At 40.2% G+C, this 23734-nt stretch overlaps 1 protein-coding gene across 10 annotated transcripts in view; it reads right to left on the bottom strand.

Moving 5' to 3' along the window:
- Nucleotides 1-22227, bottom strand: part of STXBP5L (syntaxin binding protein 5L) — a 197332-nt gene extending 175105 nt beyond the window's left edge. For all 10 annotated transcript variants that reach the window (XM_051611733.1, XM_051611784.1, XM_051611740.1 and 7 more), the window contains exons 1-2: nucleotides 21547-22227; nucleotides 3037-3134 (exon numbers count right to left, since the gene is read on the bottom strand). In XM_051611733.1, the coding sequence (XP_051467693.1) occupies nucleotides 3037-3134; nucleotides 21547-21732 (284 nt within the window). In that variant the 5' untranslated portion in view covers nucleotides 21733-22227. The remainder of the gene's footprint in view (nucleotides 1-3036; nucleotides 3135-21546) is intronic.
- Nucleotides 22228-23734: the final 1507 nt, after the last annotated feature.

Genomic DNA, 23734 nt, shown 5'->3' with positions numbered 1-23734 from the left:
AGATTCTGTCTTGCTGTGTCTTTGTGTTGCCCAGCACAATGAAGTCTGATCCATACTAGGCCCTTTGGTGCTTCTAATAAGTAACCAAAGAAATAATTTGGTGCATTTCTCTGACGGTAGCCAAATAGTCTGTCCTTCCACTCCCTCCTCAGTACTGTTGAGAAGTGCCAGCCAAACACAATGTGTATGTGGAACAAATTCTCTCTTTGTGTAACCTAACACATTCATGGCAGAATGAAATTCTACAGCTCTTTTAAAAACTATTTACAGGAAAGTATGGGAGACTCAGAGGCGTTAATTTTTTCTTTCCTTTTTTTTTTTGTTTTCAGTTTGCTTTAAAAATTCCATTATTAATTCTATTTTCAGATGTAATCCTAAATCTGTTACATCTTGACTTGAATTTTGTTGCCCAATTACAATAATTACAAATGGTTGCAGCAAGATTGGCTTAAATGAGTGGTGTTCTGTGTGTGGTACCAGACCCTATTTCATGGATTACTGTTCAGCCTTGTGTACAAATGCAAAGTTATTAGCCCACAACTTGTTTTTTTTTTTTACATTTAGTGAGCCTTTAAGCACCAAGTGGAGAAGCCTTAGTTAAAATGAATAAATTAGTAATTCCCTTTATGGCACCCTCTGTCTTCAAAGCACAGCTTCCACTATCTCAGTCCTTCATTAAGCAAAACAGACTGTGTGTCTAAGAATCATAGAATCATAGAATCATAGAATCCTAGGGGTTGGAAGGGACCTCGAAAGATCATCTAGTCCAACCCCCCTGCCAGAGCAGGGTCACCTAGAGTACATCACACAGGAAGGCGTCCAGGCGGGTTTTGAATGTCTCCAGAGAAGGAGACTCCACAACCTCTCTGGGCAGCCTGTTCCAGTGCTCTGTCACTCTTACAGTAAAAAAATTTTTCCTGATATTCATCTTAAACCTCCTATGCTCCAACTTGTATCCATTACCCCTTGTCCTATCACTGGTCTTCACTGAAAAAAGCTTAACTCCATCGTCTTGACACTCACCCTTTACATATTTGTAAACATTGATGAGGTCCCCCCTCAGTCTCCTTTTCTCCAAACTAAAGAGACCCAGCTCCCTCAGCCTTTCCTCATAAGGGAGATGTTCCACTCCCTTAATCATCCTTGTGGCTCTAAGCTGAGAAGAATTCATTTTATGACATTACAACTTTTTTTAAAAAGTCAAATTCCTTGGTAATCTTGATGCTTTTGTTTGATTCAGTTACTAGAAAAAATTCTGTGAACAAAGTAAGGGTTTGCTAGCACAACGGGCAAAGAGATATTAAATGGAAGGGTGCTTCAAAAAAACATCCTTCTCCCTTCTTCCTCTCACCCTTTATAAGGCATTTCCATAGAAGATGTAGAGAGTTTTATATGAGTTTAGGGACATAGCTAATTTTCCACTGCATGTTCCACTCCTGTGCACGTTTAACTTAATTCTACATGAACCTGTATTGATTCAGGCTCTGTACCTGCATTTTTCTTAAATGAGGCACTTATAAAAGTATAGGATGCCTAGCTAGTACCAGCACTGCTCCTGCAAAGGCCATGTTGCTGAGACGGAAAGCAGAGGTGGGCTCAGGAGTCAGTCTTCTGCAAGGTCTTAATTCCCCTGCATTGCCCAGGAAATTCCCAATACCCCATGCACGTAAGGTACTACTGAAGATTCCAGAAAAAAACCTCCAACTTCCTAATCTGGCATGCCTCCCAAAAGAGAAAAGCATGACTACTAGACTTGCACTTTCCCAGAAGTGCACGAATTCAAGGGGATTTTCCTCTGTAATGCAACAGAACATATATCCTACTTCATATAGGTAAATATTAATAGTAGAACTATCAAAGCAAAGCTTGCCACATAACTAGAGGTTTAGCTGAGACTTTTGAGAAGTTCTGGATCAGATACAAAATGAGGCTTAAGGAAATGTAACTGTTCAAACCAAGAGCACCCAAAATGGAGGAAACAAAGTTTTAGTCATGTTACATGAAGCAGAGACTGGTTCTCCAGGAGGTGATTTTTCTTTACTTTGTAACCGCCTTCGGGTTCATTAGGTTCACAGTTACCTCGGGAACAATGGTAGCAAAAGAACCAGAAAATATTACATTGGTATTTTATACAGCATTGTTCCCTACTTAAAATTCAGAATTTCTTTAGCTACAAAAAGGTTATAAAACATACTGGTTTTTTACTTCCATGTCCTGTAACTCTTAAGCCTTCATTTAATACTATTTTTTCTTTTTTTTCTTACTTAATATACATTTTCACCAAACTGGAATACATCTGAACCATGACAAACTAAGAAAATTATGCAGAGAAAATTATACATTTTGAAATACATCACATTTAAATAGTCTCCTCAGAATTTTTTAAAAATAAAAATTTTCAAGTATTAATTACATTTATGTTCTATTTAGTCTGTGTAGATTCCTAATTTGAAATTCCTACTGTATAAAAAAATACCCATAAAGTGCTGGCAGAGATGTACCTTGATAATTAATGAAGAGAAACAGGTATTTGTAGAGTCATCTTCTCATACAGAAAGAGATTAGTTTTGCACTAAAATAACATTTCCCACCATTTACTTGGAAGAGTCTCATACGTAGATAACTACAGTGAAGATATTGATACTGTTGGCTTGCTGCATTGCAGCAAAGAATCTATTTCTTGCTAGCACAACATTCAAAACTTGCTCGTTACCACCTTGTAATCTACCTTTACATACTGAAAAGTGTCAATTGTGACACAAAAGTGACAACAATTAATTTTGCTTTATATGCACCAATATGTGCCAAAACTATATGCCTAAAACTCAACTCAAATTTTTTTGGGGGTAGGCACCTCAAAGACCTAATGATAACTCCTCAACTGCACACCCTTTTCCAGCCCATCCAAGTAAAGCAAAATGAAGAAGAATGTAACAACACAAACTGTAGCCTTACCTGAGTGCTTGCAGATGATGATTCACTTCACTGTATTACAAATACATAGAAATGGTGCCAATTTTGAATGAGAAAGGATACATTCGTATGGCTCCTGTTCTTGTTCCAATTGCCAGAATTTTCTGAACTGGGTCAAAAGCTAAGGCAGTGGGTAGATAAGGAAAACCATGGCGCACCGTCTGAAACAGAACAAATGAGCAAAGTGATTGAACTGTAGCAAGAGACAACAGCACCTACATTTTGTGTTATGTGTACAGGAAGAGAATATGTTTCGCTATGCCTTGTAGTATTTGCAATACATTTCAAGAAAAGTATTTCAAAAGATACAGTACTTTGAATGCAGAAGGTGAATTTTCACTCGTTACAATTTCTAGATAGGCTCTTTACCCAGTAATTTTTTAAATGGTTTTGGTATAAGAAAGTAGCTTGCAAAGTATATGCCAACATACAACTGGTATATTTCAACTGTAAACTGAAAAGAGAAGACGTGTTATATGCTTTTAAAACACTGTCACAAATAACCTCAGCCTCAAGAGAAAGAAATGGAACATGTCCAGGGGAAGAGATCCAACAAACTAATAAACTGAATTGAGTTCATGAGGCAAAAATCCTTAATATCTATTTAAACAACAAAGATGCCAGAGAAGATGTTCTCAAAATGAGCAACTGAAACACTCACCCTTTCTTGATCTTTATTTGTAACACTACGCTTTTAATTCTAATTTTTGCAGAGATTCCTTGGGGAATTGATGAACTAGACATGATGCAACAACACATCCCTGAGTTTGAAGACTGCCTCAAAACAATATTTTAATGTGGAGGTTATGACATACCTGATTCTTATGAGGAAGTACCTGATGAGGGAGAAGAGTAACATAAAAAAAAACCAAAATACCTAGACTAGGCTATACAAATACACATAAAAATGAAGTGTAAATAATCTTCTGCGTGTCACCGCTTACCTAAAATTGGCTAACAAATAACAGAATTTTTGGAACAACAGCAACAACAACAATAATAATGTTTTATAATATTTAATATAGTATTGAACTCTAGAACTGACTCTTTTCGTATATGGTTGGGATTGGAGAGAAAGTGTTTGAACTGAATGAAATATAATTTTTAAGGTGTTTTTCTTCCTTGACTTTATCTTCTCCATGAACTGTGTCTGCTGAAGCATTCAGCACTCTCTATGGAATAAATTCAACAAAAGGGATTCCTTAATTGCTGACCTGTTGAGTAAAAGGCAGATGATTATTTCAACAGCTGTATCACTACAGCTCTTCCATTACAGCTGTAAATACTTGAACTGATATTCACAAGTGGTTTGGGAACAACTAAATGTGTATTTTTCAGCAAATAACCACTTCCTTAAAAAAACAAACAAATAAACACACAAAACACTTACTCAACTCATATCTTACATATTGCTGCTAAGGGATGTCTTTTAATATAACGTGTCAACATTAGTTCATAAACTGCAAAAATCCAGAAACATGCTACTTCAGTAACTCACTTTTTATGTCAATGTAGACATTTATCAAAGATTGCCACAACTTTGTTTCTGGTTGGGTTTTTAAAAACCTTCTCATCTTCCCAAGTGGTAGGATTACTCAAATAAATATTTTTTTTTTTTAATTCTGACATCTAAGCTAGAACTAGACTTACATACTGTCAAAATGGACCTCATATCACAAAAACTTCAGGAATTATGAATTGTACTACTTTCTAGTATGTTGAATCTTTGGCCTAACCACATTACTAATTTTCTATTCTATTTGAGCTTTCTGTATTCTTGTGAATAAATGTCCTTCCCTATCTGAAAAAACATACATTTCACAAAAGATCTTTTTTTATTAGTAGTTTTTAGAAATCCTCACTATAAAGTTTGAATTTCTAGCAATTCCACTCACAGTAAGTTTTTCTGATGTTTAGCTATGACTGGAACTTTCAGTAGTATTTTTTAGATCTAAGAACTTAAAGACCTGTATTTGTAAAGACTTATTTGCATTCTTGCCTATCTGTTTAGCATCTGCTTTGTATTTTCAGTATTTCTGCAATCTAGTCAGATTTTTCATTTGTAAATTTTAATTGGGTTCTGTTATCGAGACAGAATCACGTTTTAGAAGCACAGTCAGGTAGATCTTTTCAGGATCATAGTTCAGTAAATGATCTTGAACTCCAGGACTGACTCAGAAGTCTTATTTCTGTTTTGCAGGCATTTTCCAAATTTGAGCATTCACACTAATGCAAATTGGGAAGGTCCCGTGAATGCAAAGCTCTGCTATTTGCAGAATAAAAAAAATGTTGTTGAAGTCTATTCATCCTCCAAGTAAATGACAACTTTCACGTAAAATATTGCTATTTATTAGGACTCTGAATAAAAGACAAAACCAGTTTGTAAGGAGAGCCAAGCTATATTTTACACAATGAAGGCATAAAAATATGTTTTCCTGACATTTTTTTGGCATGAATTACACCAGCCCCAGAAGTGATTCTGAAGATCAAGCCCATTCAAGAACAGAACAGGGACAAGCTGTAACCCTTCAGACCCCCAGGCTCTCCTCCTCAGCCTTGGTCCAACAACCCTTCTACTCCCAAGAGAAATCAACATGAAAATCTAGCACTTGAAGCAGATTTTTCAATTACACTTTGATAAAGATATTGTGAGCATATGTATAAGAATGAGCAATGATTCTAGAACTGTGCCTGGGCTTCCTTTCAGCATTTACTAATACAAGTGGAAAAGAAGGGAAGGTCAGAAAATTAATTTGATCCTAGGGTGACAAAAAAAGTATGTTCCTACTTAATCAGAGTTGTGCCTGGTAGGAACAACACAGACCAAAACTATCCATGGTAAGCAGAAAACACAAAACATAGTAGACTATTTTTTTCAAAAATTAAACTACCTCAATAGCAGGCAAAAGCAGAAAAAACCCAGTATCCTAAAACATCAGTCTGCATTCAAAGAAATAGAGGACCTTGCCACCCTGAAAGCACTAAGAAAGAAGGTGCCAAAAGAAAAAAAAAAAAAAAAAAAAAGCAGACAGCAGATGGAGCCAGGACTGCTTTTCTCCACATTATTAGGTTTTCTTTCATGTCTCCCTTTTTCACATGCTGTCTCTAGAGGCAGCCTGTGCTTCCTAGGACATACAATTTATTTGAAATATTTGAAACCATTTGTTTGAAAGAGAACAATTACAAACATAGCTACAATTTCTGCCTCGATCTTTGTTCAGCTTTGTTATTCTCTTTTAAATTCTCCTTTAAATAAATTTAAGCAAATATTCTCATGGTGAATTGCATGCATATATCATTAAAATAATATTTACACAAGCTATTTATCTAAATGAATAGAAGAAAATTATTATTTGGGCTTGCAGGTATTCTACCATTGAACATTTTCATATGCTATTCACAACATGACAATCTCTTATTGTCTAAGACACCATGATATATAGCTGAAAAAAGAAAATCACACCCCATGTAATTGTCCACATGGCAAATAATGCAATTTTTCAGCATAAAAGTTTTCCTTACATTTTGTTCTATGGTGGTTTATATTAGACTTCAAATACACCATTATTTCAAGGTGATTTTTATTGTCTCTAAACAAATTCTGAAAATACAGGACTAAACACAGTTTTAAACTGTACAATTAAGTAACAGGATTCTGTGATTCTGTTGTTTACAGTCAAAATTATTCCTGGTAATTTGCCTAAACATAACATTTGTAACTTTTCTACTAATATTTTACAGATATCCTGTTTTGTGTAACATCTGACAGCAAAACACGTTTACTTAGGTAAATAATTTTTGAGAAAATGTCTATTTGTTAAAACTGAATTATGTAATCTTAAGCCTGTGACTCAGGATGTAGAGTCTATTTCCAAATTTCCACCAACGTGCCACATGCAAAAGTCTCACTGAAGCAAGTAATTTATTCGTTTAGGGAACAGAGGATGAAGCGTTGATTGAAGCCTATATAGTCTCTTACTCAGCTATGTAGGAAATTAAAAGATGCTTTCGCCAAGGTCATAGTGATGAAAATGGGTGCTTATAAAGATGAGCTGCCATGTATTATATCGCTACAAGACCATGACATCCCTCATTTATAGGCTCCTGTGTCTGGAAACTCTGATTGCTGAGACTACTCCCTGCTTAGGAAAGACAGAGAGAGGACAAGATAGCAGTAGGATTCCAACCTAAGAAAAGGACACAGGACGGATAAATTTTTTATTTAAATTTTACTTTTTCAAATAACATTTTTTGTAAAAATCTCGGCTTAGCTAAACCTTCCCAAACTTTCAAATCCAAGCCATACAATCAATTTAGCTCTTACTCTACACTAGGAGCAAGGGCTTCTGAGCATGTTCACAGGATATTCTAAAAAAGATACCTATATACAGTTATTTTACTCTCTGTAAAGCTGAAAGCCGTTGCATGGAAAAAGCCATCTACAAAAGGGACTCTGGAGCTACAGACTGGGAAAGCTGATTGCTATCTCCAGCAAGGTGGTAAAATAAAGACTGACTGAGCACATGGATAAAGATCATCTGCCGAAGCCAGCAGAGTTTCTACAATGGGAAATGTTGTCTGACTAGTTTTTTTCTAATTCTGTGAAGCTGTCAGCATGCATGTAAAAAAAATGGATATGAATATGTCTATGTAAGTCTTCCAAAAATCCTTCCAATAACATTCCACAGCAACATTATTAAAGGAACAAAGTTGTCAGGGGGCTGAAGAAGTGTTTTTTGTGGACAGAAAGCTGGTTACATAACATGAAAGGAAGGATAGGGTTTAATGGATTTTTAGCATGGAGAAAACTCAGAAGTGGGGTACACCACAGGTGGGTGCTTGGACCAATTTTATTCATTATCTTTAATGATCCGTAACAGGTAGTGAACACTGCAGTCTCCTTTGGACAGTGATATTCAGTACCAATAGTGACCAACTCATTAAAGTCTTCATTAGCCTGAGTAAGTGGGCAAGAAGGTGACAAATTAGCTTCAGTGTGGATAGACTTAATATGAGACATCTAGACAGAAAAAATAATAATAATAATAAAAAAATCTTAACTAGGCTTCTACAATGCTGAATTTGAACCTAGCATTTACAGGTCAGGAAAGTGATTTTGTGGGCACAGCTGGCATTCCTCTCAAGTCTTTGGTTTACTGTGCAACAACAAACCAAAAAGCCAAATAATGTTGGGCATCATCAGGAAGAGTCTAGACTATAACAGAGAGGACATAATTTTGCTGCTATCTAAAACCTCTGAGAGCCCATTAGTTCAGTTTTGTGTCTCCACATCTGAAGATGTACTCAAGTCAGAGCTGATACAGGGAAAGCAACTAATGTTCAAGGTGATGGACATAAGCCTTACCAGAAAGACTAGTAGTGCTGCAACTTTCATTTGGAGAGGAGAAGGCTATGGGGGGGGATATGACTGAGATTTACAGAATCAAGAGAGTGGATAAGCTAGATGTGGAACAGTTATTCAGCAAACCACAGAGCCACTCAAAACAAGTGAAAAATAGAAAAACAAACAAAACCAACCAACAAAACTTCTTTACATAACAGGTAATGAACTTCTGAAACTTCCCACCATAGGAGCTTGTGAATGCTGACAGTATCACCAGGTACAAAAAGGCATTAGGCAAATTAGTTGACATTATTGATAAATGGATCCTAAAAGGACTGTCTAAGGATATACTCGCTGACATCTCCAATCCAGTGATGGTAGATGACGGGAGATTAGAAAGGGAAGGGACTGCAGAAAGTGACCCAACTTATTACTCTCCCTGAATGACATATTCTATTGCTACTCTCGGAGACTGACTGCTGGGTGATATGGCCCATTGGTTTGTCCCAGCAGAGTATTATGAGCTTATTATCTTCACCAGCAGCAGTGGATCTGAGAGAGGGAAAAGAAGGAGATCAGTATTGGTGGAGAAAAACACATTAGAGAAAAAACATGAAGATGTGGATACACAGGGGAAAAAGAGAAGTGTTACTGAAATAGGGAATATAGGGGCAGGAAGATACACACAGGAAACTGATTAGTAAAAAAGTTTCATAACGTTTACATAGACAACTTTTGGTATAGAAGAATAAGGTTTTCAGCAATAGGCACAGATGCTTTGTCTTTTAATTTTTTAACTACTAAAAGCACTTTGTTATAAAAGGTAACTTAATAATCTATGATAGAATTTTGAGAAAGTATCTGTCCTGGACGTAAAGTAGACTTAAATACAACCTGAAATTTTAACAGTTTAGTATCACAAAATTTATACACTGATAATTATATTTATGTGAAAAATACAGAAAGATCATAGAATCGTTTGGGTTAGAAGGGACCTTAAAGATCACCTATTTCCAAACCCTGTGCCATGGGCAGGGACACCTCCCACTAGACCAAGTTCTTCCAAGCCCCACCCAAGTTGGCCTTGAACACCTCCAAGAATGAGGCATCCAAAACTCCTCTGTGCAACCTGTCCAGTGTCTCACCACCATCATAGGAAAGAATTTCTTCCTAATATCTCATCTAAATCTCCCCTCTTCCAGTTTAAAACTGGTACACTTTATCCTATGACTACAAGCCCTTGTAAAAAGCCCCTGCCCAGCTTTTCTGTAGCCCCTTCAGGTACTAGAAGGCAGCTATAAGGTCTCCCTGGAGCCTTCTCTTCTCTAGGCTGAAGAGCCCCAACTCTCTCAGCCTGTCTTCATAGGAGAGGTGCTCCAGCCCTTGGATCATCTTCATGGCCTTCCTCTGGACTTGCTCTAACAGCTCCATGTCCTTATACTGGGGTCTCCGAGACACAGTACTCCAGAAAGGGTGTCACCTGAGCAGAGTACAGGGGCAGAATCACCTCCCTTGACCAGCTGGCCAAACTTCTTTTGATGCAGCCCAGGACACTGTTGGTTTTCTGGGCTGCAAGCGTACATTGCTGGCTCATGTTGAGCTTTTCATCACCCAACACCTCCAAGTCCTTCTCCTCAGGGCTATTCTCAATCCATCTTCTGCCCAGCCTGTACTTGTGCTTGGGATTGCCCTGACCCATGTGCAGGACCTTGCACTTGGCCTTGTTGGGCCCACCTCTCAAGCATGTCAAGGTCCCTCCAGATGGTCTCCCTTCCCTCTAGCATGTTGACCGCATCACACAGCTTGGTATTGTTGGCAAACTTGCTGAGGCTGCACTTGATCCCACTGTCCATGTCCCAACAAAGATGTTAAACAGCACCAGTCCCAGTACCGACTGCTGAGGAATGTCACACCACTGATCTCCATTCAAACATCGAGTTGTTGACCACAACTCTCTGAGTGCAACCAACCAGCCAATTCCTTATCCACCGAGTGGTCCATCTACTCAGTATTTCTAAGTAATTTACTTGGGCATTATAGTATAAACCTATGAAACCTTTTTTTTATAAGGTTAAAAAAAACATCAGTTCCAAGTACATACTTTTAATATGTATTGTTTTCATGCTGCTATTCTTAAAAGGCTGTATGCAGACCATATGACTTTTTTCTGATATACGCTAGCTCCACCACATATTACATAATTTTTCAGTTTCCTTATATTGCTTGGCCCTGAAAAAGAAAGTATATCCAAAGGCATCTTCCAGACAATTAGTTTAAAAAATAAACCACTAAAATTAAGAAGAAAACTTGCAGTCCTCACTGAAGTTCCTCTTTAATGATAAAAATATCTGCAGAAACTTCAGAGATGTGTTTTTCCACTGTCATTTTCAGATCTGCAAACCGGGTGCTAAGGACTATCAAATAAGGATGGTCCTATTTGCATATGATTCATATTGGTACAAATAGCCAAGTTAAGTGCACCACAGGGGAAAGAAAAAGGCCTTCTGAATTTCAAAAAGCATTCTCCTCAGGCTTGTTCTTTGAAATATACTGTAGAGTATCAAATGTACAAACTTAATAAAATTCAGACAGAAAAATCCACAAATAAATAAAATTGATCCACGAACTCCATTATTCCCAGTTCACAGCACAGGTGTGGCTGGAAGGCAACTCTGCAGACTACCTCGTCCAACTCCCCCTGTTCAAAGCAGACTGGTTGGATTTTAATCTTACTTTTTTTGTCTAATTAAATCTGTGTTGCTACGGCCAAACAACTGTTTGACAACTAGACCATCTTGCACATCTATCACAGCACTGAATTATAGCATAATAACTTAATAAAATAAGTGACATGGTAACACATGAGTATAATCATCCTAAGATAGGTATTATCCCCTCTAGAGAAATCCTATATGTAAGAAGACCTTCCCTTCCCATTTCTTCTATAAGAACTTATAAAAGTTGGAAAAAAAAAGGAAAAGACAAATATACAAAAAGGGAGGAAAATGGAGAATACAATGAAGGAATTGCATCCATTGTTCAGTAAATAGGCTTTAAGGGACTTCCCACTCTTGCCATTTAAACTGGCAAGAAGTAGGGCATCAGTCTATAGAAAAATGCCACAGACTTTAATAAAACTGTATTTGGCCTTGGGTTTAATTTAAAAGAATAAAAAACACACCAACCTTAAAACACCGATTTCAAAGCTCTGTTTGGCCTACATACTTAAGCAAGACTTCTGTCCAACTGGGGAATCATTATAGTCAAAGTAATTCAAATAGTAGCTCATATTGATTTTGTTGTTGTTGCATCATTTAACCATATTATTCTAGAACTTCAAATAGTTCAGCTCAGAATATCATGTGTGATCTGTTTTATGGGTGTTTACAAGAATTCAAAACCTCTGATAGCTCCAAAAGGAAAATATATTTTTCTTCACTATGACTGTGAATGCAGAGAATAACATAATATCATAACTTTAATGAGAAACAAACAAACAAACAAATCTTTTTTTATTAAAGTTACACCACATCCACATAGAAATAACTCTAATTAACTTTGCATGTCTTCCCATTTTTTTATTTTCTGGCACTGTGCTACTTTAGGCTGATTATGTCCTGTTCTGTTATGGCTGATTTGTGGTTACTGCTCTGAAGTAGTTGTTTGTTTTGCTGCTTTCAGAATATTTTCATTTTTTAAAATCAGCCATACTGGCAAATTTAAAAAAATTGCAAGAAAAACCCCATTATTTTGCTACTATAAAAATAGTTCTTGAAGGTTTTTTTTCTTTCTTGGAAAAGCTATAGGAACACGGTGTTAAAAACTTTGATATAGAGATAATATGTAATATTAGTTTATTCCTGAGGAAATGCTGAATTGAGAATTTAATCTGGAGATTCTGGCCAGCATCTCCTCTCACATATGGTGAAGATAAATTCCAAATGAAATGCCGGTATTTTGTGGCAGCAGTGAAATCCAGCAGATCCTGCACATGATCCCCCCCTGCACTGCCCACAAGGCTGCCAAGGGCACAGCTCACAGACACAAATGAAGACATGCAATCCCAAGCTCATAAGAATCAGACCTCTGCTTACATAACCAAATGCCAGTTTTCCTGCCTTTGCCTCATCCAGCGAGCATTTAAAAACACATGTAGGGAAAAACGATGAATAAACTAGGGTTCTGGGGACCCACTACAATTAACTTTTATCCACAGGGAAGACTGAATGTATCTGTAATAGAACTGATGTGGGACAGGTGTAACTGAAACCATATACCCATCCTGAAGGGATATAATAGATGGAATGGGATGAACGAAGCCAAGATGAGCATTCATTACTTATTTAGTATTACTTTTTGTGATGTCCAGTGATGCAGATGTTTTCTCACAGGAATCATTGCAAAGAACACAGACAGAACAGCATCCATCCTTCCTGTATGTTGTGTATGCCTCAAACCAAATGTGATGGAGGACAGGAACAAAGTATAAACACACATTCCATGAAAGTAAAAAGATGTGATAAAGACTAGATTGCCACACATACAGAAGTAACTCAATACTAGCTGAATAAGGGACCTGACTTCCTAGTGGCTGACCTCACAGCATTTTTATATAGAAGATTTTTAAATTAAATATAAGCAATTATTTTTCATTGTCTGGATTCAAATTCTGCAAAAAGAATACCATATGTGCTACCTGTATCTCCACATACACCACTGAATTCAGTAAGGCTGCTTCTGCATTCATCAACTAGGAGCATTAAATATAAAGTGCTTTTTTTTTTTTCAGTACTGTATACAACTTAACTCCAAAGGAACCATAAAAAGTGTACCTCATCAGACTTTGACCCTAGCTACAGGCGACAGATTGTCTCTAGTATTTTTTTACCATTCATAGTCTTTGCTGGTGATCTGCTAGGAATGGACACAGCACTGCACAAAGATAACATCTTATTACAGTTGAGCATATTTATCAGCCATCTGTAGCTAACAATATTGTTCTCTCTCCTCTCCACAGACTCACATTACTTATACTTCTAATCATACAGTGCTCTAACTTTCCCCCATAACGATTCTAAAATACATTATGACAAATTAATATACTCCTATAAACTGCTTTTATAAACAACTTTTCTTAGAACAGCCAATAGACCAGTACATTATTATAGTTTGAGGTATATTAGTTCTATTCTCTACTGCTTCCTTTTCTCTGCTTATAAAGAGAACATACTAGCTTTTCACAGTGTTTTCGTATAGACCTCAAAAAGAGATTTAGGCATATACCATACACCCAGAGGTATCAGGTGTCTTAGAATAAGAGTCAGATACGGATGGAGATGAGGGTGGTGAGACAGTGGAACAGGTTGCCCGGGGAAGTTGTGGAGGTTCCCTCCCTGGAAGTGTTCAAGCGCAGGTTGGGTGGGGCTTGGAGCAATGTGGTCTAGTGAGAGGTGTCCCTGCCCATGGCACAGGGGTTGGAAATAGATGATCCTTAAGGTTCCTTCCAGCCCAAACTATTCTATGATTCAGCTAAACTAACCAAGTGAGAACAGGGTCTGTCTTTGATTTAGTCCATCTCCACGGAGGACAGCTGCATGTCTTACACAGTATATGTAGCTCCACTTGGAGAAAAAAATAATCTCCCACCACTTCATATTTTTATCCATGAGCCTGTAAGTAATTTTTCAGTAATTTCATTTAAAAAAGAACTTTTCTTTCACAAATAAGTAGGAAAAAACCCAAACACTTGCCTATACAACCGATGTTTTACACAACAGCTCTACAATCAGAATGCTCCCTGATGTGGGCCAACCAGGCTGAATTTCCTCCCTGAACGAAGATTCTCCCTGAAGAGATTCAGAATAGCTTTTTCCACACCAATAGAGAGAAAACCAACTGTTGGTCCACAGGTGAGGTACAGGATATCCAATGTGTCCAGTTCCCACTAGCAAGGAATAAGTTAGGAGTATAAAAATGATGGAACACAAAATAAAGGAGAGTCAACAAGAGAAAACTTGGGGATGGGATTTAACTTTGTGTGAAAAGCCCTGCGTCCCAGGTATAAAAAGTAGTGTTCTTGCAGGATGAGAGACAGATGTGCTATGTAAACATGAAGGCATTGCATTCCTCAATACATTCCATGATTTTTCCAACATTTCCAGGATATCCAGCGATTACCCAGTCCCAATATCATCTCAGGGAGAAAAGACTGGAGTTCTGGTATAACGGTGTGAGCTCTGAACAAGTGCCTGTGAAAAGGTAACCCCTGAACAGAGTGAATATTAAGCTGTCCTTAATGTCAGCGAGGAGGGACAGTCTGTCTTTCTTGTGATTAAGAAGTATATCCCAAATTTCAATTCTTTATCCAAGGACTCCATGTCATTGAAATCAATGAATCCTTGGATTAAAAAAAGAAACAAATGACAACCAAACCAAAAAACCACACTAAAAATGGCACACATAATTACAATAAATAGTTTAACTTCAAGGTTGCCCTGTGTGACGTCAAGAGTTAACTCAGTGGTCCTCATGGGTCCCTTTCAACTCAGGATATTCTATGTTTCTTATATTGCTAAAAATGCAAGGTCTACCACAAAAAGCAGAAAAGCTAGAACACACATCAACTAAGATAATGTATGCAACACACATTTGTTCCACTATTGTAGGGATAAATCAAGTTATATTTTTCTGCCACCGAACTTTTGCCTCACTCCATGAGAACCAAAAGTAAAGATGTAAAGAGCTGTTGTCTGCCAAACTTCTCTATCTGGCACAAAAGAGGAAGATGCAACGTACAATTAAGATAGAAAATTGTAAAAAGGAAATTCTATCAATGCTCTTATCACTTAGTTTTATAAATAATCAAGCCAAGGGCTATGAATTAAGCGTTTCACGTGTGGCTGCTAATCATGTTTCCATTTTGTGATTGACCAGTTTCAGATAATGGAGGTTGTTGATATTCATACATCTTAGGTACAATCGACAGCTCCAATGTGGAACCAGAATAACATCTGTAGTAATTTCAGACAGGAAGGAAATTCAGAGCTGTTCTGACTGTGTAGGGTGGATATATAAATTGACAGTATGAATAACAAGCCTAAGGACTACTCTGCAGATGTGCAGAATACTTGCAACAGAATTATGAAACAATGGAAAGCATAATGGGAAGACACAAATGGTAAAAAAATGTTAATTTGCTTAAAAAAAATCTATCAGATGTAAAGAAGGTCAAGCTGGGAACTCCAAGCAATGGACACTAAAGAATCTAGTAGTGGAGATTTTCTGTGCCTCGGTTCCTCATCTATACAGCAGGAATAATATGCCCATCTCACAGCAATATTATGAAGGTCAGTTCATTAATGTTTATAAAGCTCTCAAAATTACAGTGGTGAGCACTGCTGTTGCAAAAGTCCATTGGGAACTTAATATGCAGGTACACTCTTAGTTCTAAGTATGCAAAGAAATATTGAAGAGCTTTCTATTGAGCAAACACTATCAATTTTACTAAATCAGACCTATAGAAGAAATACAGGATTATGTAACCAAAGGTTGCATGTACAAGCAAATTAAATTTAAGAAATCTGGAACATTTGAGTGCTTTGTTTTGCTACCTTAAAAGCTTTAAAATAGCGTTGAAGCTGTAGTTGCATTTGTTGGCCCTGAAGGCCATTTAGGATTAATATTTGATTAACAATCAAACATAGTGAAGGAGAAAAATACAGGTATTTGTAAAAAAACTCCACCTGGAGTACTGTGTCCAGTTCTGGAGACCCAAGTATAAGGACATGGAACTGTCAGTCCAGAGTAGAGCCATGAAGATGATCCGAGGGCTGGAGCACCTCTCCTATGAAGACAGGCTGAGAGAGTTGGGGCTGTTCAGCCTAGAGAAGAGAAGGCTCCAGGGAGACCTTACAGCTGCCTTCTAGTACCTGAAGGGGCTACAGGAAAGCTGGGCAGGGGCTTTTTACAAGGGCTTGTAGTCATAGGATGAAGTGTAACAGTTTTAAACTGGAAGAGAGGAGATTTAGATTAGACATTAGGAAGAAATTCTTTCCTGTGAGGGTGGTGAGACACTGGCACAGAGTGCCCAAGGAAGTTGTGGCTGCCCCCTCCTTGGCAGTGTTCAAGGCCAGGTTGGCTGGGGCTTTGAGCACCCTGGCCTGGTGGGAGGTGTCTCTGCCCATGGCAGGGGGGTTGGAATTAGATGGTCTTTAAGGTCCCTTCCAATCCAAAACATTCTATGATTCTGTGATACCTTAGGTAGTTCAAAAATATTCAAAGTTCTTAAAAAACCTTTTAATGTGCTATGCTTTTCACCACTGATGAGTCCTATTTCTAATTAATACAAACATTTAAAAAAGAAAAATACATTATGCTCATCACACATTTCATAAAGTTACCATAATCTAATTACAGAAGTGTCATTTATGGCTCAGTAGTTTTAAACAGAAATTAGAAGTTTGCTCCTAATATTAGATCCAAACCTTGGCACATAGGAAAAATCCTTCTCAACATTATCTTATTTTCCATTTAAATATCAAATGAACTCTGAGCACTTCCAAGAAAGGGTTAATACTTATGTTAATATGGCTTTTCTCTGAAATGTAGCACTTCACGCACACTTTCTTTTTTTCCCCCTGAATGACCTTACTAAGGAAACAACACAGTTTAACCAAATGGCTCCAGCCATCTAAAACACTACGAAAAGCTTGTAACAATATGTACTAATTTTTTTATTGTTCATAATAAAAACAGAAGTATGTGCTACTGCAGAATTGTTCTAACACTGCTGTTTCAAAATTAGTCTTCTCTCTATTATCATTGAACTGCAGCTTCATGTTGCATTCACAGTTAAAGTACCTACTTGCCTGCTGGGGGTAAAGTACCTGCTTGACAGCTTTAGTCCCTGTCTGAGAGCATAAATGTTTATCTTCATAGGTTGACAAAGTTATTATCATCTATAAACTCTGGGAATTAAAATTTAAGACCACCCTACAGGAAAACCAGTTAACTAAGGTATTTACATTGGCTACTAATTGGATGCATCCTGAGGACCTCTTTTTGTCAAAGGTAAGTAGGGTTAGGAAGGCACAACTGCAATTGGCCATGGGCTTCCACACCAGTTTCAACAAAAACCTAAAAGTATTCTGGCCCCCAAGGGTTTTTTATAAAAGTTTTGGTAGTGTGCATACTGAAACTGTGATTATACTATCAATATGAGTAATACAGCAAGATTCAAAGGGATACTTATTAGATAGCAAGACCACATAGTAATAATACTGAAGACCAGTTTTGGAGAGAATACAAATCCCATGCTTCTGGCTTTAACAGCCATCCATAACCATCAGCATTTGGGGAACAATCCTGTAAGAAGATTAATTTGGCAGTTCTTGAATCTTTTCTAGGGTAACTGGTTGCTGCCTATAGCTAAAGAAAACATAATAGCCTAGATTAATTGTACATCTAGTAAAGTGCAACTGCTACTATGCTTCTGAGGTCTTGATTTCAAACATTTTTTCTATAAACTTATTAGCATTGTATTTCACCAATTCAACCCTATGAGTGTTCTTCAAGAAAAACTCAAATAGTTCTCGATGGGAAACTTATTTACATGAAGAATATACACTCTATGTTCAAAAAATTAACATCTTCATTCTTACCTGTTTTTTCCCAACGGAGCCATCTCCTAACAATCAACCTTCTGCAAAACTAACAAAATCACCTTTTTCTCCTTTTATGTTTTTTTCTGCTTAAAGTTCTACTCCAGTGATGTACAACATCGTAACTGTGATCTACGTATTTTCTGAATTAACAGAAGATCTCTCTCTAGTGCTGTGTTTTCATTTCTATATGCTATAGGCAAAGATAGGTGGGCCTAAAAAAATCCTGGCCAGAAAAAACCAAGTACCACATATACAGAAGGAAAATGTAAAGGAGTATAAATGAGTAAACTAGGTCTATCTGCTTTAAAATTACTAGCATATTCTACTGGATCATCTCTACTTTTTTGAGATGATCCTGCTGTCTCATATATTCGATTCAATTAATGTGAACTATAATAAATAATTGCACGATTTCCACTTGGATATCCAAATCCCAAGAGCAGCCCTAGATATACCTTAAACTATACCCCGGCTCCCTGTTGTCACAAAATACATCTCTGACAAAATTTCACATTATGTGTATACTTTGAAAAGGGTGCCACTGATTCATTAGTACAGCTACTAACCAATCAATTTATCATGCTTTAAAAAGGCCGTAGCTATGTCATATGTAAAAGCTTCAAGACTTTTTTCATTTTTAGTCTCCCAATGCAGAAGATTACATTAATTATTTAAACATAGATGCCAAAAGTAATTTATTGTGAACATCTCACTCTGAAAAGAAAGATTTAATTTATTTCTCTTAAGTTCTGATCTGTATTTCAAAAAGACACGATGGTAATAAGCATCCTAAAAATGTCACAAAATGTAGAGAGCTTTCAGGTGTGTTACTAGTGCAATCAGGTGTGTTACTAACAAAAACAGTGTTCTGGTAGAGGATTGGATTTGTGTTTTCAGTCAAGCAGACGTCCCACAAACTTCAGAAAGGCAATTTTTTAAAATACAAAACTGCAGGGTAAGGCCCTTTAATTCCTAAGTATGAGTCAGCTTTTATGTGTCTTATCTGAAAGAAGATTTTATCATCAGCAAAGAAAGGAAAACCAGTTTGGGGATCTACTTAGACTGTGAGCCCATCTGCCTTTATCCTGCAGATCAGAAGAAACCAAAACTGCCATTAGCTTTACTCAGTTCTGTGTGCAGCAAGATCACAGACCACAGATCCTTAAATTTGCAGCCTATATAACTTACGTAACTTCACGTGAAAATACACAGCTGAAACACCACAATTTCTCCACAACAAAAGCTGTTGGAACACAAAGCCTGGACTGTAAGTGTCTTGCTGTGTTTTTAATTTAATTCAAATTGACTGATTATGGCTCAGATCTTGCACCCCGAAGCACGCAGGATGAAAGCTGCTTCTGCGTCAAGTCCCATTGCCTTCAGTACACTTAGTACCAAACGCAGGACTGGGGCCTGTGGGGCTTTGTTGCTTCACTCAATCAAGCTTGCAATGTTACTGAACTGTAATCTACCTGGTTAAGCAGAGCTGTTGAACGAACATGGCAGCGTTTTATGAGAACACAATCATTGAGTATTTTGGAAGTCGGCTTTTTAGCATGTATCTTGAAATAGTATCCTGGAAAAAAGGAAGCTGGTATTTTGTATACTCCAAAGTAGACTTCTGCAGTACCATGCATCCATAAGCAAGTGCTGCTGCAAGCAACCAGAAGCCTTCCTATACAAATATTTACTTTGTTGAGAACATTTTAACCTAATAGCTAAGCCAGGCAAATACTGCTGACTGAAATCTCCTCAAAATGACATACTCTATACACCAAGTAGATCTACCAGAATATAACACAAACTATCTTCAAGACATACCAAGCCAAAGAAGGGAAATAACAGAGCTTAGGCAGAAAGTTAATTTATTTTCGTCTTACGTTGCCTATTTTTGCAAATATACCATACAAAATAAAAACAAATGCCATACTGAATGCAGACCTCTGGCTGTATCAAGTGGCTTCAACATGAAGAACCATGTTGAGTTTTAGCCTTACTTAGAAGTCTCAGAACATCTTTCTAATGATACTTCATTGTGCCTTGATTATTTGCATTATCTTTCCACTGAAGCATCAAAAAATGGAAGTGCTGTACTGAATACCTGGAGTTTCACAAAATGCTAAACTACTGTGTATATATACAAAAGGATTTGGGTTCAGCCCCTGGTAAGTAGCTATGATTCTACTGCACTGATCACTGACACTGTATCAAGCTACAGAATAATTTGACTCAAAAGGCTTGAACCTATTTTGGTTCAGGATGGCAAAGAACTGTAAAACCTCCAGCAATTACAATTATGTAGAGCCTCTTCCAAAGGTGTCCGACTCCAAGTCACGGAGCCTCAGGCTTCTTACTCTGAATTCAGTAAGAGTTGTGACATTAGCTGTGGCTGAAAATCCAACAGAATTAGAATCATGGTATCTGAGATTAGGAAAGCTGTGTGTTTCACAAGGACCCGATCTGCACACAAACTCTCTTATAGGCTTCTCTTGTTTGCTTGTATTTCTTCCTTTTTTCCCAAAACATAAAAAAAAATGAAAATGTGCTGGAGCTGTCCATAACCTAAATTTCAAATCAACTGGTATCTAGTTAATAAAAGGAAAGTCTTGTTAATAGGTGAAGCTTATTTACTCTTAGTAATGTAAACGGCACTAATCAAAAATTCTGGTTTTGAAGCACCAAGAAAAACAAATAAAACCCCAAAACTTCTAGTAAAGCCAACATTATTCTTGCCAAAGATAGCAGTAGAAGATGATAATATAATCTCTCCTTTAGTTTTTGGTCTCATCACAAAAGCTATTATTTTCATATTCCAGGGCTGGTCAGAAGTACCAAATAGTTTGTACTGATAAAACCCATAAAATATACAAGGATATTTTATGCTTTCTACTCAAAAGAAAACTACCACTTAAGGACCAAATCAAGGCATAAAAACCAATGCCAGACAAATTTGGCAACTTTTGGTATCTATGCTGTCTCACTACATTTATTGTAATATAATCATAATCTTGCATACTAACGCTAAAAATATACCCTGAATCTCATCCAATCCCTCACAAGTAATTAAAGTGCTAGGTTCAGCAATCATTGCACCGTCTTTTATTTCTAGCTTGTGACTTTTTCTTTAAAAAAAAAAAAAAAGGAAAAAAAAGGAAAAAAAAAAAGAAAGAGAGAGAGAAGGAAGGAAGGGAAGAGAGGATGCGAAAAGTGAGGAGGTGAAGCAGATTTACACAGTTTCGAATTTCTAGCGACTTGTAAATATTATCTGTACTAGCACAAACGGATTGCTTTCCTGCTGCCCACAATCTTCTTACTAGTTTGGGGTTCAGGTGTGAACTTGGGATTTAGCCCTGAATGCTGAAATTAACGTTTTAATTACTGTACTGACCACCCCAACTCTGCAGCAGGAAGAAAAAAACACCAAGGAGACCTCTCTCTTTCCATTCCAAAATCCTTATACAGCCACTGCGGTTCTCAAGGAAAAAGCTTATTAATATCACATTACTGCGCCCCCCCGGACAACGTAGCTTTTCTTGTTTCCACAGTAAAGAAAATTACAGCCCTTACCTTACAAATCTGAAAATAATCTGAAGTGAGCGTCTCCTGGATCTCGTCTCTGGGAGTCCCTGCAGCTCCTGCAGTCCCTGCCGGGTGCACGGAGCCACCGCCAGCCCCACTTCCACCACCGCTGCTTCCACCAGGGGACGAGGCGGTTAAACCATCCAAAACTTTGCGAAAATTAAATTTCTTCATTTCGGAAAAACCTTTCGGAAGATTTGGGGGGCGAGAAAGGGTGTGTCGTAACACATTCAGCTACATGGAGCGAGAGGGAAAAAAAGTCTTTAATGGTCCTCTGAGTGAGGCAGCACTTTAGTCCCTTGTACTGAGCCGAATGTCAATATTAGGTGTAACTGATTGAAAAATACAAAGGCTTCATGTTGTCAGGCGTAAAAGCTATCTGGAAAGGTCCTTTAAAAAAAAAAAAAATTTAAAAAGAAAAAAAAAAATCCACAAGCAGCAGAACTAAGATTTACGTTCAAGCAAGGAACAATGGAAGAACCGCCACCGGGTTCTCTCACAAAATCCACGCCGGGCAGCGGCTAGAACCGAAAAGTAAACGAAAAATTCAAGCCGGCATCCGAGAGAGTAGGCTCCATCCCTCCAGCTTCCCTGCCTACGCTATGCCTTCCGCGCTTGGCTATTTCAACAGGACTCCCACCACTCGGCCACATCCAGCCTCCTCTGCCCCTCAAGCCCCCCCTGCCCTCAGCGGCACCTTCCTGCCCCCAGGCCCCGGCAGGAGCGGAGCCCCGCTCCCCGCCGCTCCCCGCCGCCCTGCCCGCCCCGTCCAGCCGCGGCCGCCCCGGGGCCTCCTCTCCCCCTCGGGCTGCCCCACGGCGGGGTGGGAGCCCCTTCACTTCCCTCGCCGCCCCCCGCGCCGGACCGAGCGACGCGAACGGCTGCTCCGCTCCCCGCCAGCCCGGCCGTCCCGGGCTGAGCGCCTGCCCGGTCCCTGAGCGGACGGGCTCCCTCCAGCCCTCCCGCCCGGCGCGGTCACCGAGCCCGTGCCGTCGCTGGGCGCCCGGGGGCCCGCTCCGGAGGGGACCGCACGCCCTCGGCGCCGGCGGGAAACCGGAGCGACGCGCCCGGCTCGGCGGCGACGGCTCCTAAAGGTCCCCGGGGCCGCCCGTGCCTGGCGGGGCGGGGCGGAGCGGAGGAGCGGAGCGGAGGAGCGGAGCGGAGCGCGGCGGCGGTGCCTGCGCTCCCGGCCCGATGCGGAGCCTCCCGCCCGCCCGCCCGCCCGGCGCGCTCGCAGCCGTTCTCCGAGGTACTGAAACCTCCGCCGGCGGCGGCCGCAGCCCCTCCTCCCTCTCCTCCCTCTCCTCCCTCTCCTCCCTCTCCTCCCCCTGTTCCTCCCCCGTTCCTCCTTCTCTCCCCCTCCCGCTCCCCCATGCCCCGCCCCGCCCCGCCCCGCCCCGCCCGCCGCACCACCGCGCTGCCCCGGCTCCCCCTCGGGGGTGGGGCGAGAAGAAGGGAGGGCGGGGCAAAGGCTGGTGATTGACAGGAGCGGCACCTCGCGATTGGTTGCTGAGGGCAAGTTGCGTGGATGCGATTGGCGGAGAGCCGAAGATGGGCGGGGACTGCTGCCGAAGGCCGGGCTGCTTCCAGGCGGGAGCCCTGAGGCCGGCGCTTGCTGAGGGGAGGGACAGCAGGGCCGGCCGCCGCTGCGATTGGCGGCACCTGATTGGGGGGGGGGGGGAGGGGGCGGCAATGATGGGCAGGTGCTCCCACCAATGGGAAAGGCCGCTCCGCGAGTTTCCCTCCCCTCCGCCCCGCCCCGCCCCGCCCCCCTGGCCGGCAGGGATGGGGCGGGGCTCGGGGGCGGGGCAGGGCAGTGCGGGGCTCGGGGGCGGGGCTTGGGGGCGGGGCGGTGCGGGGCTCGGGGGCGGGGCTTGGGGGCGGGGCGGTGCGGGGCTCGGGGGCGGGGCTCGGGGGCAGTGCGGGGCAGCGCGGCCCCGCCCCAATGCGGCGGGAGCGGGGGAGGCCCCGGGGCGGCGGGAACGCGGCTCTGCGGCCGCTCGGAGGGCGACGGGCTCCCCGCGGCGGGCCGGGGCCCTCCGCGGGTCCGTGTGTCAGCGGAGAGAGCCGGGGGTGGTCTTCCAGCTTCGGGCCAGAGCAGCCCGGCGTGCCCGGGGGGGTGTCGGAGCTCCCCTGGGCGAGGGGGAGCCGCCGCGTCCTGCTGGGGACCTGCGTG

This window comes from Apus apus, chromosome 1, assembly GCF_020740795.1.
Source record: "Apus apus isolate bApuApu2 chromosome 1, bApuApu2.pri.cur, whole genome shotgun sequence".
In the NCBI taxonomy this organism is placed as follows: domain Eukaryota; kingdom Metazoa; phylum Chordata; class Aves; order Apodiformes; family Apodidae; genus Apus; species Apus apus.
Note: the sequence above shows the minus strand (reverse complement) of the source record. Positions and strands in the feature narration are given on the sequence as shown.